The following is a 19270-nucleotide window of genomic DNA, read 5'->3' on the forward strand; positions in this document are numbered from 1 at the left end:
AGAAAAACCACATTCCTAGGACAATGTTCACCAAACAGAGACGGACCTGTCACAGGTCTGATACGCAGTTATTGATTCTTCAGCAAAGCATAGACCCTGGTCAAACATCTGCCACACAACTGAGAACCACTAGAAGCAAGAATTAAGAGCAATCTCCCCCTTAAGCACTTTTTATTCCTAATGAATTAGTGGTTTCTTTTACGGGAAATTTACCCATTTTTAATAATTTTGTGTTATTACAAAAGTCACATAGCCTAATACACAACACACAAAAACAGCCAAAAAAAAAAAAAAAAGTAATAAAAGTTCAAACCATTCCTTCATTGCCCTATTGCCCAAAGATAAGATAATAACTATGTTGAATTCTTATAGTCATTCTAGACTTTCTATACAGTTTTAATCAAAGTGGCTTTCTCATATATTCATTTTATAGTCTTTTTTTTTTTAACCCAACAGCACAGAGTGAACTGGTGTTTTCAACTATCAAATACTCTCCTATGTTACTGTGTTTATTGACTACAGAGCATTCTATGTTACGAATGCTCATCTTTTATTTAACAGTGCATCTCAGCCAGGAGCCGTATTGTATTGTCTACCCTAAGGGATATGAGATGGTGAAGAGGTTTTCTTGGATGACCTAATGGTGTTTAGTGGGTGAGAACTAGGGAGGACAAACACACCACAGTATACAATGAGGAAATATCCAGCCCTAGAATCAATGTCGTCTCAGCTGAGATACATTAAACCAGTTCTCTATGATGGAATATTTTGCTCATTTCCAATTTGGGAGAGATTTTAAATAGTAGCAGCGAATAACTTTACACAAAATTCTAGTGCTCATCTCTATTTCTAAGGACACTCCCTCCAGAGGGCCATTATATGGCCTATGGTTCCCACAATGGAGACTTTTTGTATGCATTTTGCCAAATGCTCCTGGAAAAGTTGAACCGATCTCATCTTGGCAAACATACCCATCAACTTGCTAATAAGCAACACTGTACAGTGTGAGAAATGGGGATTGAATTGAGCCCAGAGGCCAATTTTATATCTTAAAACCTACAAAATTTTAAGCAAGTCATTTCATTTCTTGGAGTCTCAAGTTCTTCAACTGCAAAACGGAAACAATACCTAGTTTGCCTATCTCACATTCTCCTTGTATCAATCAAATAAGATAATATGTGAAAATCAATTCTGTATATGGCCTATCTTGAATAGTGACCTTGTCAGAATAGCTTCTATTTGGTTGGAAAAGAAAGGGAGCACCAGGGGTTGCAACCTCAGATACCTTCAGGGCAGCCAGGCAAGTTACATGTGTAGGTTGGGCCAGGTGTAAAGGCCTCAGGATTGGTGATATATTAATATTTGGGAGGGTTGAGGATTGGCAATAGCTAGCGAATTTACAATGAGTCTAAAGACAGCAGATACTACCCAGCTTCAATTGTTTTTCTTTTTTAAGATAGCAATGGGAAGCTGCTACATAGCACAGGGAGCTCAACTCCAGGCTCTGTGATGACCTAGGGGGTGGCATAGAAGGGCGTGCGGAAGGCTCAAGAGGGAGGGGATATGTGTATACATACAGCTAATCTGATTTTTTGTAGAGCAGAAACTAACACATTGTAAAACAATTGTACTCCAATTTTAAAAAAATTTTTTTTAAAGCAGAATTTCTCAAAAGCATTTACCACTCTCCAAAAGCAATCTAAACCCTAAAGGTAGCCAAACATCACACATCCACAGACCATAAAAGTTCCAAGGCCAGACGCGCTCGACTTCTGTCTTACACCTTAACCACACAAGGATTCTCACCAATCAAAACACCTGCTCTTTTGGCAGAAATGGGCGCCTCTTAGGGGTCTGTGCCAGTGTGGACAACTGCCGACTGTTTGTTGGGGGAATCCCAAAGACCAAAAAGAGAGAAGAAATCTTATCAGAGATGAAAAAGGTCACCGAAGGAGTCGTGGATGTCATCGTCTACCCAAGTGCTGCAGATAAAACCAAAAACCGCGGCTTTGCCTTCGTGGAGTACGAGAATCACCGGGCAGCAGCCATGGCCCGGAGGAAGCTTCTCCCAGGTGAGGACCATCCTCAGAGAGGAGGCTTCACTCCCTTCTGCCTGCTTCCGGCTGCTGGGCTCCTTAGCAGAGGAAGAAAACCCTGCAGTCTGTTTCTTTGCTCTTTATCTCTCATTAGGTAACATTTTAAACTCTCCGTCTTTCTTTTCTCACAGTTAATTCTGTTCCTTAGAGTTTTCACAGATTAGCTTCTGAAAACTATTCACTGTGTATTAAATCCAATACACATGCACAGGAGAAATCTAGAACCTCGAGCTATAGAAACCCTATACTGAATTTTTAAACTGAAGAATCTCCTTAAATTTATCAATCAACAGGTATCTTTATGTATCATTTTCATTATCAGACTTATTAGAAATAAGGTATATTATCCATCAAAATGAGGAAATAATAAATATGTAAGTGAAACATTATCCCAATGACAATTAAGTGGCATACTTTTATTATGACTCCCTAGTAGCATCACCAACTCAATGGACATGAATTTGAGTAAACTCCTGGAGTTGGTGATGGACAGGGAGGCCCTGTTGGTGATGTCCATAAAAGGACACCTTAGTTAGGTGCTATAAAAACAAGGTAGGTCCTGTCTGAGCAACAACCATAAATTCCTAGGCTTAGAAATTTCCACCAAGACACTTTCTCAGTCAGATCAACTTAGGAAAAATTATTGAAAGTCTTGTGCTTATTTTAAAATATTTGCCAAAACTTACACAAAGTAAGGTATTGAAATGAATTAACATTAAAATGATAAGGATTTCGAGAATAACTGATTGAACACACTGGAATCAATGCTTCTCTTAAGCACTATGGAAGACCACCTTAATTTGAAACAAAGCAAAACAGCAATAATACCTAGATGTAGGCTGCCCTATACACATTCTTAAAAAATACTAACAGGATTAGCCCTCTGAAAATTTTCAAAATTGAAATATGGCTTCTGAGCGTGAGGAATATTTGTTAGTATTGGCAGAAATTCAGCCTCTCCTTGTTAACAGGCTGAATGTTGTCACTCACTCACTAGTTAAAAAATATTATTTGAACTGTCTTGTTGCTGCATATGAGATAAAGCATAAACCTCTGAGCCTGTCATTCAAGACCTTTCACTCAGGGTTCCAGTTCTTTTCAAACATATTTTGTACCTTCTGTTTCCCAATAAAAACCCCTCCTTTCTCCCAGGACAAACTCAATGTCCTAGACAATGCCTTGCTCGTTTTGTATCCTTTATTCCCAGTGCTATGTCTCCTACTAGAATGACTTACCCTTTCCCCTGTCTCCTGACTCACTGATTCTAAGGCCCAGCTTAGCCATCACTTTGTGAAGAAACCAGCTTACACTGTTGCAGCCCACACTAATTATTTTCCTCCTTTATTACCTGTACAGATATATACAATCATTTGGGAGGGGTAGCGGGAGAATGGCAGTGAAAGAGAATCCAAAATAGGAGAAAGGGTTTTCAGAAGTCAACCAGTGTTCCTGGGGAATTAAAACTTCCCATCAGCTTCCTTTCTTCAAAGAAAACAGCATACCAAGTCACAAAAAAAGCCTCCGTCTCTTCCTGAGTTGAGCTGACTAGTCGGGTCAGGGCTGAGCACCTAGGCTGCAAGAATTCTCAAGCACCATGTTAAGCTTCCACCCAAGATCCTGACTCTTCCCTATGATTCTCTGGCCAGGATGCAGCAACATAGAGGCAGCCCCACTCTCTCCAGGTGTTCCTCATTTCCTCATTATCTGAGGCTGCCCTCCTTGCCTGACCCTTTAATTAGCCTCAGCTGTTGGAGTTTCAGTCCTTGGATTTAAGTCAGAGTGCCTCAGCAGCAGACTAACAAGATGCAGCAAATAAGCCAGTCAGAGCAAACTGTTTTATTTCTACGAAAGCCTGAGAGTAAAATCTGTTACCCATTTGGACCTCACCGTTAAAGGACAAAACAGGATTTCAGTAATGGGCAATCCTCTGGAGAGCCTAGTTTGAAAGGATAAGGAGATCTTTCAGAAACACGATAAGTGAGGACCACAAGAAGCTTTTCCTTCTTAATTGATCCAGACTTGAGACAGAGAGAAAACTGTGGTCTGAAGTGGTGTATTGACTCTCCCTCTCCCCCCCACCTACCTTCTCAACAGTAGCAACTCTCTCCTGACACTGCATCTTTGCCGAGGCATATATGGAGCAAAGATGATGCATCCAGCACAGAGTTTATCAAAGCATTCTAAGGATGCTCTGAAAAAGAGTTCCAAGAGTGCTTTTTCCATTTTAGTCTCCATCAGAATCACTTGGAGGGCTTGTTAAAGACAGTGCTGGAGGCCCCACCACCAGAGCTCCTGATTCAGTAGGTCTGGGGTGGTTTGTTTTGTTATTGTTTTTTGTTAGTTGCTAAGTTGTGTCAGACTCTTGGTGACCCCAGGTTTGGTGTGGGGCCTGATCATTTGCATTTATAACAAGTTGCCAGGATGCGACTGCCCCTGAGACCTCAAGCTTGAGATTTGATCATTTAAATCAAGGATTGTCCATGGTGGGCTACAAATTTGAATCATCTAAGAAGGCTTTAGGATTTTATTTATTTTATTTATGGCTGTGATGGGTCTTCATTGCTGCATGAGGGCCTTCTCCAGTTGTGGCGAGCGGGGTCTGCTCTCTAGTTGCGATGCCTGGGCTTCTCATTGTGGTAGTTTCTCTTGTTGCAGAGCATGGGCTCCAGGCATGCAGGCTTCCATAGTTGCAGAACACAGGCCCATGAGTGCTGGGTCAGTCAGTAGTTGTGGCACACAGGCTTAGTTGTTCTGTGGCGTGTGGGATCTTTCTGGACCGGGGATCAAACCCGTGTCCCTGCTTTGGCTGGTGAATTCTTTACCACTGAGTTGCCAAGGAAACCCTTGAGGAGGTTGTTAAACAATGCCAGTATCCAAATCAATCTCTAATCAATTAGAGATTCTCTGGAAGCAGAGAGAAGCATTGAGGCACTGATATTTTTGTGGACTTCCCTGGTGGCTCAGACGGGAAAGCATCTGCCTACAATGTGGGAGACCGGGGTTCAATCCCTGGGTTGGGAAGATCTCCTGGAGGAGGAAATGGCAACCCACTCCAGTATTCTTGCTTGGAAAATCCCATGGACGGAGGAGCCTGGTAGGCTATAGTCCACGGGGTTTCAGAGTCAGACATGACTGAGCAACTTCACTTCACTCACTCACTGATATTTTTAAGTTTTCAAGGTAATTCTATTGTGGCACCAAATTTTGTGATCCACTGCTATATCCATCAACTGATGATATTAGCCATTTACTTGCATGGGAGATATAGGAAAACCTGGGGAATGACTCAGGATAGAAACATTTATTAAGCATCTACAATGTACATTGTTTTCTTCTAAAGGACAAGGGAGATTCTAAAAAAAACATCATTTGTAATTTGATACCATTTACATTAGACTCAAAGAACGCATATTCTTTATAAACTATACATCTCCAAAATAGACCAAAAAGTATCAAGAGGAAAGTACATTATTGAATTATCATTTAAAAGAGAAAATTCTCCCTTCCATGCATCATCTTCTTTGTCTTCACAACAACCTTAATGAGTAGGTATTTTTAATTATCCCAATTTTATAGATGAGGAAAGTGAAGCTAGTAGGGTTGTTTCTTAGCCAAGATCATTGATCTGATTATTGAACCTGTCTGACTTCAAAGTTCATATTCACAAATCACTTTCCAATACTCATTTTCACAGGAATGTTTATGGAAATCACTGTTTCCAGCATCCCTTCCCACCTCTATCTATTTTAACCTTTTCCACATCTTCAGGCCTATGAATGACTTAATGTGGTCTCAGTCTTGGTAGGCAAAAGTCAATGAGCTAGAATAGTGTTCTCAATTTTGGATGAATTAACTGAGATGCTTTTCAAAATCCTGAAGACTGGGCCACTTAGATCAGAATTTGGAAGAAGGATCCTGGGATTAGAGATGAGGCAATTCCTAGGGGAAAATCAAAAGCCTTGGTTGCAGTATTTTGGGATTCCTTAGTATAACACTCCCACTACGGCTCATTTCCAGCTACCAAGGTGACATCAGTTGACTCAAAAAACTGTGAAAATTGAACAGTCTATCCCTGCAGGTAGAAAGGAACTCAGTCCAACAAATCTAGTAGAACCCATGTGTTTTTAAGCTCTTCTACTGTGGGGTCAAGACTAAGAACCACTGAGCTACAGAAACCAGAGTCACTTGGGAACCTTAGGAACCTTGGGATAAGACCTTTAGCAAAGTCTGTGTAAAGCACAGAAAAGGAAGGGAATGGTACAAAAAGGGACGGAGGTATAGAAGGGGAGTGGAAGGTGGGGGGTGGGGAGGAAAGAGGATGATGGACAAAACTGTCTAGGATGCAAGGAAGACCTGGAAGAATAGGAGACAGTCTCCCCAGGATTGGCTGACTCATTAGGCCGCGTCTATCTTTTGTTTGGGTTTTAGAATGTCAATGCCACAGATGCTTTCATTGACTGCTTTTTAAAGGATAAAAAGATGCATTTTGATTGACAATAATTGCCTTAAACATGTAATAATTAAACAACTAAACTCTTACCAATACTGAGGATTTCTGATTTTACTTTTCTCACACTTTTTATTGCTTCCAGGATATCACTTGTTCCAAAACTAATAAAAAATACACATATTTCCAATCAAACTTAGAAACTGAGTTGACCCTCACTCTCCTCTTATCACTTCAGCATGGATCTTCACTATATAGGGGTACAAGATTGAGTAATGAAAAGCAAAAGGGAGCAGGGGAGAAGTAAAGTGGATCTGGGCAACGTATCCTCTCAAAAGTTCATTTCCTTTTCTGTAAACCTGAGAAAGTCATACCCCTCCGCACAGAGTTACTGTGAGAAGTCTCTGTGAGACAGAATATGGGAAACATAGAGTGCAAGACGTTCAATTAATCACAATTATAGAAATACCAAAATATATGTAGGATAACTGCTACCTCTTTAAGATGAGTTCAGTTTCCCATCATAGACTCCACCATTGCTCTTTATCTTAATTTGGAAACATAATAATTTTTTCTATGTTCTGGCAAAGAACTAGGAGAGAATCCTGTTGATCAGAGCTCTGAGTATAAGGGACAGATAATGTACCTGAGACCTACACCCCTTTCACATGCACCATTTTTTTTGGACAGTTCTGTGGTGGTACTTAATCACAAAGATTCTAGTGACCTTTCTAATGCTTCATGAAGCCAGACTCTATGTCTGAGCCCTAAATTCATCCTTTTCCTTTCTCCCCTTTTTGCCATCTTCAGTGACTACCTTCATCCTGTGAGAACTGTTCTAAGATTCAAACAGGACATCTGCTGCCTCCTTTCTGTTCCACTTCAAATCATGTTCTAGTTCCCTTGATACCCAATCATTACAGTAAGCCACTTGTCATTCAGAACTCATCTGTCTGTGTGTGTGCTCAGTTGCTAAGTTGTGTCCGACTCTTTGTGACCCTCTGGACCGTAACCTGTCAGGCTCCCCTGTCCACGGGATTTTTTCAGGCAAGAATGTGGGAGTGGGTTTCCTCCCCACTTCCTCCTCCAGGGTATCTTCTTGACCCAGGGATTGAACTCATGTCTCCTGTATTGGCAGGCGGGGTTCTTTACAACTAATGCCACCTGGAAAGCCCAGAACTTGCTTATAGCTAGGTCTTACCTGAAATGCCTTTTAAGATCAACCATCACCTCTTTTAATATTAGTATTCTTGCTCAATCAACATCTCAAGGTTCAATTTAAAAGGCCATTTTAGTATGAACTGAGATGATGTCCTAATTTCTATATAATTAATCATATTTGATCTTTCCCAACAGGAAGAATTCAGTTATGGGGCCATCCTATTGCTGTAGACTGGGCAGAACCAGAAGTAGAAGTTGACGAAGACACGATGTCCTCGGTGAAAATCCTGTACGTAAGAAACCTAATGCTGTCTACCTCAGAAGAGATGATTGAGAAAGAATTCAATAATATTAAACCAGGTAGGACATGCCAGACAGGATCACTTTTTCAAAATATATTTAAAACACTTCTGCTTGAGCTGACTTCCCGTAACTTTAAATAAGATAGCTTTCACGTATCATTCTCATAATCACATACAGACTATTAAAACTATATTTCGACCTTTGGATTAGAAAATGTGGATGTAAGGTTCTACAACATTTATCAATATTATAATTTTACATGCTTATGTGTGATTACTTGATACATATTTCCTTCACTGAACTATAAATTCCATGAGCTCTTTTTCTGTTGTCTCCTCAGCTCCTACTTCTGTGCCTGGGACTTAGTTGATGTTCAATAAATATTTACTGTGGTAATGAATGCATGACCATAACTAAAGATCTAAAGCAGGTTTCTAAACCTCGGTATTTGTGACATTTTTGGCCAATAATTCCTGGTTGTGGGGGTCTGTCCTGTGCATTCCAGAATGTAATGTTTTGCAATTTTCATAACCAAAAATGTCTCTAGAATTTTTTGTGCCTGGGAGAGCAAATTGCCCCCAGTTGAGAACCACTGTCTAATGGAATATGATTATGACTTTAGATGTCTAAGAAAGGAAGTAACAGCTTGTTCTAGAAAGCTCATTTGAGTGAATAGAAAAGGAAAAGGATGGTGGAGGAGAACTGATTACTCTTCATTTTGTCAATACTTTTCATTGTCAGTTTTAAGCCATGAGATTGACTCCCTATCTCTTTTTCCTCATATAGGAACTGCAACACTGAGACAGGTAAACATTTTACAGGAACAATGTCCAAACAAGTATTTCTCAAAGCCAGTTCTGCAGGACACTAATTCTATAAACTATCAATAGATGTTACTTTTAAAAGGGATCCATGGTCAAATAAGTTTTCTAACACCAGATTCAAAAAAATTAAAAATTTGTCTGTGGGACTTATCATAGTTCTTAACCTAATTTGCTTTGAAAGTCTCCAAAAGAGGAGATGTAGAATGACTCACTTCCCAATTTGAGGGCCATGGATCCCATATTTTTGGCAGACCATCTTGTGTGATTAGCATGCCTTAGAGCATGTTAGTCTAAGTTTATCACTGTGGTGACATCTTTCCATAAATGAGAATTTCCTAGGTTGTTGATAAGCATGGGCCATAATACCATCACCTTAAAACTGCCTGAGAATAATCACTTCACATAGTTATGCTGACTGTTTCTAACTCTGACTGCTTTGTCAAATGTAATAGCATAAATGGATGGTTTATTCTAAAGGTAATTAGTAAGGATCTCTTTTCTCTCTTTTTAAAGATTCACCAGAGACTTGTCTTTTTCCACACTTCAGGAACTCTGCCTTCCTTGCTAATTGAGTATAATGGTGTGTTCAACAACTCTGCGATGTAGGGTACCTTACTACTTCCATTATTTTAAAGAAACCAGGACCCAGAGCAGCTAAGTTGCTTGTCCAGGGTGATACAACCAGAAAGTGGCAGGTTCTGGGCTTAAATCCAGGTCTGGTTAAGAGCTTGTCCTTAACAAGTCAAAGACCCCCATGACCTACACATATTCCATTCACCCACTCATTCACTCACCTGTCATTGTTTCAGTAGCTCCTAGGTGCCAGGCACGGTGGGAGGAACTAACAGGTAGGATGTGTGTGTGTGGAAGGAGTTAAACAGCAATGGCAACCTAACTCCTAGGGTTAGGTTATTTAGGAGAAGTGACATGTAATTGCAGATCTGGAAGTTGATGCAATTGTGAGCATAGAAACTGATATGTGCATGTATAAACATTGTTCCACCATGACTTAGCATTGACTTTCTTCCTTCCCATAGTGAATAATATTTATTTTGTGTAATTAAAACATTATTCTTAGGGATGGAGGGAGGCAGAAAGGCTGGAATGAGAAACTACTAAAAGGCTGCTTCCTTTCATAGTCACTGGCTATCAGCTTTCTAGTCTGCATGTTGAAGAGAGACAAGTGTCTAGGCCCTTTTAATTATAGTGAAAATAATAAATGCCAGGTCTGTTTCTCTCTGAGGCTGGTGGCACAACTCCTAGGACTCCATAATGATATGTGGTTGCTGCTTCTTGGCACTCTGCAAAAAAAGAAAAAATGAATTGCAGAGGGTTGTTGGCTCACAGACATCTGCTGTATTGGGGGGACAAAAGAGCTAACCAGTTTCTTTTCCAGTGGAAATGATAAGTTTATACTTACCTAGAAAAATTAGAGAAAAAAATAACTTTTTAAAAATTCTATTGAAAGTTGGATCCCTCAAAGGACCCTGAGTATTCTTGCAAATAATTATCAATATATTATTTTAACCCTTATTAAACTGAAAAGATTATATTGCTATTCAGATAAATAATGATAATTAAAATAAAAACTAGAGCCAGAAAATGTATGTTCTTCCCCAGTGTAGCCTAAAAGTATCTGCTAAAATTCCAATTATAATCATTTTACAAAATCTGATTTTCTTAAAACAGTTTACCTTCAGAATAACCTGAAGGGCTTGTTAAAAGATTACTGGCCCCACCCACCTGAATTTCATATTCAGTAGCATCACTGACTCAGTGGATATGAACCTGAGCAAACTCCAGGAGACAGTGAAGGCCAGGGAAGCCTGGCATGCTGCAGTCCATGGGGTTGCAAAGAGTAGGACACGACTGAACGACTGAAAAACAATAGGTCTGGGATGGGTCCCAAGCGTTTGCATTTCCATTAAGTTCTGGGGAAGCTGATACCGCTGGTCTGAGGACCACACTTTGGGAAACATGACCTTCTGATAGTCTCCCCTTGGGACTGCAGATGTGTTTGTCTTCAGGTAATTCAACGGCTGCTGACAAGTTGATAATGAACAGAGTCCTTGTTTTCCAATTCGCTGTATTAGAGTCTTACAGATGACCACTGATATTTTATTGTCTCACCCTCTGTAAAATGATGATCGATCAATAAACAAGAAGAAACATATTAAAATAAGCCATATGATAAACAGCATTGTAAAGAAAACCAGCTTTTATAATTTAAAAAATTCTCACTTTCTAATCTTTCTGCTTAATGAGGTTACATTTTCACATACCATGATTTCTAAAAACATGTGTGGCTAAACATTATTGTTCAAAAAACGCAAGCTGATTTCAATATCTGCAAATAGAATTTGAGTATGCCAAAATCTATTATCATCTGAAATGCCACCTAACTGATGTGAATGATAACAGAATATGAATTGAATAAAATATTTGCTCATTCCAGGAATATTTATTGAATAGCCCCTGTGCACAAAATACTATGCAGGAACTAGATAAGGACAATACCAAGATGCCTCTGGGGGCTAACAGACTAGTGGAGCCGGCTGGAGGATGGCACTGCAGGGTGAATGGGGCAAAGACCGGGAAGGTAGAGGTCCTCACTGGCCCATCTTTTACCTGTTAATACCCAAGAGAAGCACGAAGTTAAGTCACAATAATTACTCCAACCTGATACTGAAGGAATAAAGAGACCATGTTTGCAATGCTGTTAATTACATGTCTGCATGGTTCATGGTCTCAAATACCTTCATTTTCTCAACTTAGACATATAACTTTGTTCTGTACACCCACTGTCATAAGAAGTAAAGAATCAAATACTGAGGGGGGAAAAGAAGCATCACAATGTTTTAAAATTATCTTTACATTAGCACCCTATCATTATTCCAAAGGAAGACAGTTTATAGCCATTGAAACATGTAGCAGGATAGAAACTCAAATTGTCTTCATGACCTTGAATCTAAGAGGGTAAATAACTGAACTTTGACAGTGAGAGGGAAAAAGGAGAAGATATATCCTTTTCTGATCCTCCCTGGCATAGGGTCCCATCCTCGGTTGTCCCTGGAAACTAAGGATGGAAGAAAACCTGAGTGCTCAAAATATACCCAAGTGACTAACTGAAAAAGGATAATTTGCATGGTAAACTAACAAGTTAATATTAAGCAAGTTTCTATCTTTAGGCAAAAGTTCTATTTTTAAAATTGAGTAAGCAAGGACATTTTAATAATAAAATGTAAAATCTAAAGTTCAACCGTTTTGGTAGAACTTTATTTTTACAAATGTCCATCAACACGTACAGCAATCCCTCTACATAATAATAGGTTAGGTTGATTTGTTATTTTTTATTACACAAAGAATATATATCAATATTGCAAATATTTGTAAAAACACCAAAGAATGCACATTAAAATATGAAAGTCCCCTTTATTCTCCCCAACTTTTTTCCCTATTCCCGTCGTTGCTGTTGTTCAGTCACTAAGTTGTGTCTGACTCTGCAATCCCATGGACTGCAGCACTCCAGGCCTTTCTGTCCCTCACTATCTCCTGGAGTTTGTCCAAGTTCATGTCCATTGAGTCGGTGATGCTTTCCAACCATTTCATTCTCTGCTGCCCTCTTCTCCTTTTGCCTTCAATCTTTGCCAGCATCAGGATCTTCCTCTGAACTAACCCCTATTAACAATTCAATCTTGATCATTTCAGTTCTCTTTCTGTGTGTATATTTATATTTATGTGCAATATATATGTGGGTTGGGATTTTATAAATATAAATGCTATAATATTATACTTACTATATTGTAACTTTTTAGATTTAACAACAGGTTCTGAAGGTTTCCATGTAAGTATACATGAGCCTATTTGCTCTCTTTAAAGACTTCTTAGTATTATTTAATACAAATGTATTTAATCATGCTCATGAAAATGGACATTAAGTTGTTTTATTTTGCTATTTCAACTGACTAGTGTTATTAATATTCTTAAGCATGATCCTTTTGCACATGTGTGAATACTTCTATTAAAGAGATTCCTCTACTAGGATTAGTAGATATGTACATTGTTTCCAACCTTTGATATTTTAAACCAGCATGGTAAGAAACTATCTTGGTTCTCAGATGTACTTTCAGAATTGTTTGTTTGTTTGTTTTGATCAAACGAGAGAAGCAGATGAGAGATCTGAGTTCTAGTTCTTAGCTATGTGAGTTCATAAATTTCACTTACTTTGTCAGAGATTTAGATTCAGAATCTTTAAGTTGAAAACAAATAAAGGTAAAATGAATTAAAAATTAAATTATTGCTAAGTCTCTTCTAACTTTAAAATTTTATTGTACAAATCAAAGGAGTCAAGATGTCTTTGAGGAAAGAGCCATAAAATTTAAAAAGGTAATTACCTAAATATATAAGATGACCAATAATTGAGTTCAACTCAACAAATATTTTACCATGAATAAATTACTATCCTTTATATAATATACTGAAAAACATACCCTTCTATCCTCAAAGATAATAATCTAGGAAGTGGAAAAACAAATCCATAAATAAATCTATAAATAATAAGGCAGAACATAAGTGTTATTACAGAATTACAAACAAAATCTTTTGTTGAATGTGCAGAATTTTAAACCTGAACACAGGAAATATTCTCAATGAGCTCTTTAAATAGTGAATCTCCAAAAAAAAAGATTCTTGCAAGCTAAATGTTTAAGTACATCAGGTTTGCTAATGGAGCTACTTTCACTCTGCTTCCAGGTGCTGTGGAAAGGGTGAAGAAAATCCGAGACTATGCTTTTGTGCATTTCACTAACCGAGAAGATGCAGTGGAGGCTATGAAAGCTTTAAATGGGAAGGTAATGTAGGACAAAGAAACCTATGTAGATTCCACCAAAGTTTGTTGTGGAGGTTTTACCCAGGAGAACAGTCCTGCAAGTCCATCTCACTCAGGCTTCCTCCATCTCTGACATGGCTGCCTTAGTCCATCTAAGACAAACAAAAGGGTGATGGAAAATTCAATGGAGATGTCCAATTCTATCTTTAATTTTGGCTGATTTGGACAAGTCACTGGCCCTCAATTTTTTTAGAAATACAGAGTTGGAATGGAGTATCCCAAGGTGATTTTCCAAATTTCAGTTTTCTCTCATTATTTCAAAGAAATTGTAATCTTTGTAGTCCAGTATTTTGGAGACTGATGACCTGAGAAGATGTCAAAGTTATCATTCTGCATTTAGAGTTTGATATTACAAGTATGGAAAGCTTGGAATCTCTTCACCTTGCCAAGAGTAAGCTCTGGGGAAAACAACTAGTAATATTATATTCTAACTTATGATTTATATATAGAAACCAGTATAATGTTTACTTATTAATCCCATAATATTGACAATCTTCTGTAAACCATTTATCATGCTAAATATTGTTTGGAATACTTAAAGGATCAAACCAAGATGCTTATCAAAGAGCTAAAAGTCAACTGAGGATTAAAACAAGTACTCAAATACCTTTACAAAGTCCAGTCAGATAAATTTTGTTTAAGAAAAAAAATGGATAAGAAGTGGTGACAATATTCAAAGAGGTGGGTTATTAAGAATCAGAAAATCTTCATAGATGTGAAAGATAATATTTAAGAGAAGCCATGATACTTGGGAAGAATTTCAAAAGGAAAAAAAAAAAATGGCAAAGGAGAGGTAACCTCAGACAGAGGCACAGAATTTGTAAAGAACAAAGTATAATTGGAGAACAGTAAAGATGGATTGCCTTGCTCTGAATCGAATGAGCACAGGGCTGTTTCACCTGCCAGGCCTCACACTGGTCAGTCCTAATAGGAGACAGCTGGCAAAAGGACTAACGATAAAGGTATGAGCCTGGGGCAGGAGAATTAAAAGAGACAGGGCAGGAGCCTGGGGCAGTCCTGGAGCCAAGGAGACAAAGGACTAGAGAACAGGAAACCTAAAGGAGAGAGGATTGTCAAGAGCAGATCTTGTTGAGAAAAGTAATGAACTTTGGCCAATGGACATATTCAGGCCAAGGTCACCTGATAGGGAGGGAGCCAAGAGAAGTAATAGCTCACACTTGCTGCTCTCTCTCCTCCAACCTCTGGCCAGCCCTCCCCACTGACTAAATTCAATCATAATCTGGAAGGCCCAGGAGCCCTGAAGGGGAGCCTTGCAGAACTCCCTGTGGGAGCTTGGAGGCTGGCAGCCAATGGGGAGCAGATCTCCAGGGCAAATAGAGGGTCTTCCAGCACAAGGCTTTCAGACATAGTGGGGCCTGGGCTTAGGAGCTATTTCTGATCTACAGAAGTGTGTGAATCCTGCTGTGGGGGGAGGGTGGTGTGGGGGCTGCATAGTGGGGGAGACTACCGACTCCAACACACATAAAGTAAACTAGAAAGCAAAATATTAATGCATATATATAAATATATATAAAAATATATATAATGCATATATATTAAGTATATGCCTAGAAAGCAAAATATTATTTCTTCTTCATTGATAATTACATTTAGTGTCATAATAATATTTCTTTGAAAATATTTGAGAGATTAGTTTCTCAATTTGAAAACATTTCTGAGGATACATGATGCTTGCAAAGAAGGGACCATCATCAATTAAATGCTAAATAATTGCATTGGAATCATCATAGTGGAAAAGTATTCAAACTGTTTCTAATTTTTGCAGCTGGCATATTTATGGTGGTTTAGTCACTAAGTTGTGTCTGACTCTTGCTACCCCATAGACTGTAGCCCGCCAGGCTCCTCTGTCCCTAGGGCTTTCCAGGCAAGAATACTGGAGTGAGTTGACATTTCCTTCTCTAGCGGATCTTCCTGACCCAGGGATTGAACCTGGGTCTCCTGCACTTCAGACAGATTCTTTACTGACTGAGCTATCAGGGAAACCCATGGCTAAATATTTTTACAACAATGTATACATGTATTATATAGTTAAATACATATTCAAGTTATTATTAAATATTATAATACTTAACTGTAATGTGATATGGGAAAATCAAAAGTAAGTTTGCCTAGAACTATGAAAGTTTTTAAGTATCCATAAGGATATTTAAATTTAATCTATTAGACAAGGTGAGGCTTTGATGTTTTTTGTGCAGTGAAGTAATGATCCCATTAACAATTTAGGGAAATCAACCTATAAAGAATTGAAGTTTCATAGAATAGGGAGAAAGATGTAATTGGAACTAGTTAAATAACTATTAAAGTCACTCAAATGGGAAGAAATAAGGGCTTGAATGAGGGTGAGAATGGAATGTAGGAGAAAGCTCTACACAGAACTATGCAGGGTGAATTCAAAGGATCCAGGAACTGATTGGCTAGAGCAGTGGGAAAGAAGGATAAGTCATTTTAGGTTTTCAATATAGAGGACCAGGATAATGATGTTAGGGAAGTCAAGCAGGGAAACCTATTTGGACAGAAGGGTGATGAACTGAGCTTTGCACATGATTATTCACTTATTCTACAAATACCTGTGAATGTCTACAATGAGAAAGAAATCTTGCTGGGCTTGGGGATATACAGGTTAATATGATATTGTCCTAGACTTTGAAACACCTAAACAAAATAAGTAAAATACAATACTGGGTTTAGAAAACTGTAAAGGAGCAGAGGCATGCAGAACAAAGTCTATTACAGTAAGAAATCTGACTTTTCAGTAAAGAATCATTCCACTAAAAACATCTCTTGATATAGAAGTGCCTGTAAGTACAGACCTATTTAGGTATCTTATCTTTCTTAACACAGGAACAAAGACAAAGGATTACATCCAAGGTGTTTCTTTAATACTCCGTCTGTTTCTTCTAATTACATCAACATCAATATAATATGGTAGAATATGAGCTGAATTCTCTCTCTCCATGTGTTCGACGGAAGATATTTGATACTGATTCCTGCTACTAAAAAGGAGGGCAGATACATGTAACTAGAAACAAGAGGCTGATCCCAAATGATCAGGATGATCATAAAGCATGAACTTCATCCAGCAGACATCAGTGATCCAGGAACCACTGAATCACCCATGAAATCATCAGCCGCTGTGAAAGGGAATATTTGCAGGAACACTTAATATTTCTTTTCTTTATTAAAAAAATAATACTCTTATTTGAAAGAAGTTACAAATGCCTCCTCAAAACACTTTGTCTCTGATAGTAAATATATCAAAGTATCAAGTAATTGTTGAGAGCCATCTTCTGTCTCGTATGTATGCAAACAACACATAAGAAAGCAAGTCACACTTGTAGATCTACACACGGCCATTATTTTCAACATCAGATCTGTTTGCAAAATGTAAAAAACTTGTATCAGAAAAGAACCACTTCAAAAATGTTTGAAGACAAGTTTTAAGTAGCACCTGACTTGAGAAACATTAGTACTGACCTGCTATTCCTGTTTGTTTAGCAGATCAAAAGTTTGCTTCTTAAGGAAGTATCTATAGAGGACAAATGCAGCACCCTCAATGATTTCACTTCCTTAAGTTGGGTCCTACTTTTAAGCCTCTCTTCATTTCCACTAAAAACTCAGCTATTATGTAGCTCCAAAGAGTAAGACACTTAGCTGGCTGGCAACTGGAAAGGCCTGACTAGGCTGCCCATAACAAAGTGTGAACAATTGATAAGATCTTTTATTGATCTCCTTTCATCTTCATTGCACTGTGCTAGGTACTGGAGATTATATTCCACCCATAACTAACCTAAAATTTCTTAGAATTATATAATTATATAAGTATGTATTTTAAAATACATCACATAAAAATATTACATAATTCTGTCTCAGTGACTGTATTCAGTTAATAGATTTGTAACTAATATGTCAATAGACAGTGGCCAATTACTGGCCTGTTGACAGATTATATGCAATTTACCAACAAACCATTCAGGGGAAACTCACAGGGCACAGAAAACAAGAACCTATGAAAAGATGGTGCATATGTTGACTGGAAAAATTACACAACCTAAAAGTTGAGAACTGTTTCATTTTGAGGATATTCTGAGGACTTGAAGCCTGGGAGACAGCCTCTCAATAGTTATAAAGGACTGCTCTGAAGAGGTAAGAGAGAACCCAGATATATAGGAGTTTTGCAATAAAGACCAGGTAGTTAAAATAACAAAAGATAACTGGTAAAGAAAACCAGATATCTCAAGTTAAGGAATTTAGCACTTTTCAGTATATGGGAAAATGCAAGAGTCTGGGCTCATTGAAATCATTCCTTTGATATGCACCTCAGCTATCTACAGCCAGTGTCCTGTTCTTTCCCATCCTGAGTTCCTTCGAGCTGTAATGTGATGGCCTGATGGCTGCAACATCCTTTGTTTACTGACATGCCAGGCAACACTTTCCATTCAAACAGATAAGTGAAATAGTAAAGATAGCAGCAAATAGACTAACCCTTAGAAGGAGGCGTGTTACTAAGACAAAGCCACACCTGGTTGTCTTCATATCTTCTCACATTGCTTTTTCCTTACTGTCTACAACAGGTGCTGGACGGGTCCCCCATTGAAGTGACCCTAGCCAAACCAGTGGACAAGGACAGTTACGTTAGGTACACCCGAGGAACAGGTGGAAGGGGCACCATGTTGCAGGGAGAGTATACCTACTCTTTGGGCCATGTTTACGACCCCACCACCACCTACCTTGGAGCACCTGTCTTCTATGCCCCCCAGGCCTATACAGCGATTCCCAGCCTTCATTTCCCAACCACCAAAGGACATCTTGGCAACAGGGCCATTATCCGGGCCCCTTCTGTTAGAGGTAACATTAATCAGCTCTTGCCTTAGATGAAGCTCTGCAGTTTCAAATTATTTGTATTGCAATAGACTTGTGTCTAAGTTATGTCTAACTGGATGAGTCTACTGGGAGAAAAGAACTGGAAAATTGCTTATTGAAAATCAAATATTACATTAATATTTTTCCTTCCTTAGGAATCTTTTTTCACATTACAACTGGTTATTGAAAAACTTGGTCAGAATACAGTGTAAATGAATTTAAGGTATGCATTTGCTCTCTGCACAGGCCCATAAAATATGCACACACTAAAACTCAGATTCACAATTACTAGTTTCTTCCTTATCATTGTACTACCATATTACAAACATATGTGACTCATTACAAAACTTTCAAATGGGAGCAGTACGGTTCAGTGGAAACCAACTACCTCAAATGTCAAGACACATGTGTATTGGATGGTGACTCAGTGCCATCATGTCCAGATATAAATCACAAATTATCATAAATATATTCTAACAGATACATGAGATGCTCTCATCTGACCTCCCCTGAGAAATATGTATAATGCCTTCCAAAAAGCCACATTACTAGGTAAATCAACTTGTTTCTCCAGGATATGGGGAACTAAATAGTAAAAGTCCAAATAGAAAAAAAAATAAAATAAACAACTCTCAATCTCATTGCCAAACAAATCTTTCCTACTGAATCC

The 19270-nt window shown here is 38.4% G+C and overlaps 1 protein-coding gene across 6 annotated transcripts in view; it reads left to right on the forward strand.

The window, feature by feature from the left end:
* A1CF (APOBEC1 complementation factor) overlaps positions 1-19270 on the forward strand; it is an 82645-nt gene that overhangs the window by 47903 nt on the left and 15472 nt on the right. For all 6 annotated transcript variants that reach the window (XM_043926623.1, XM_043926624.1, XM_043926627.1 and 3 more), the window contains 4 exons: positions 1834-2072; positions 7900-8064; positions 13584-13681; positions 18312-18585. In XM_043926623.1, coding sequence (XP_043782558.1) covers positions 1834-2072; positions 7900-8064; positions 13584-13681; positions 18312-18585 — 776 coding nt within the window. The remainder of the gene's footprint in view (positions 1-1833; positions 2073-7899; positions 8065-13583; positions 13682-18311; positions 18586-19270) is intronic.

This window comes from Cervus elaphus, chromosome 15 (genome assembly GCF_910594005.1).
Source record: "Cervus elaphus chromosome 15, mCerEla1.1, whole genome shotgun sequence".
NCBI lineage: Eukaryota > Metazoa > Chordata > Mammalia > Artiodactyla > Cervidae > Cervus > Cervus elaphus.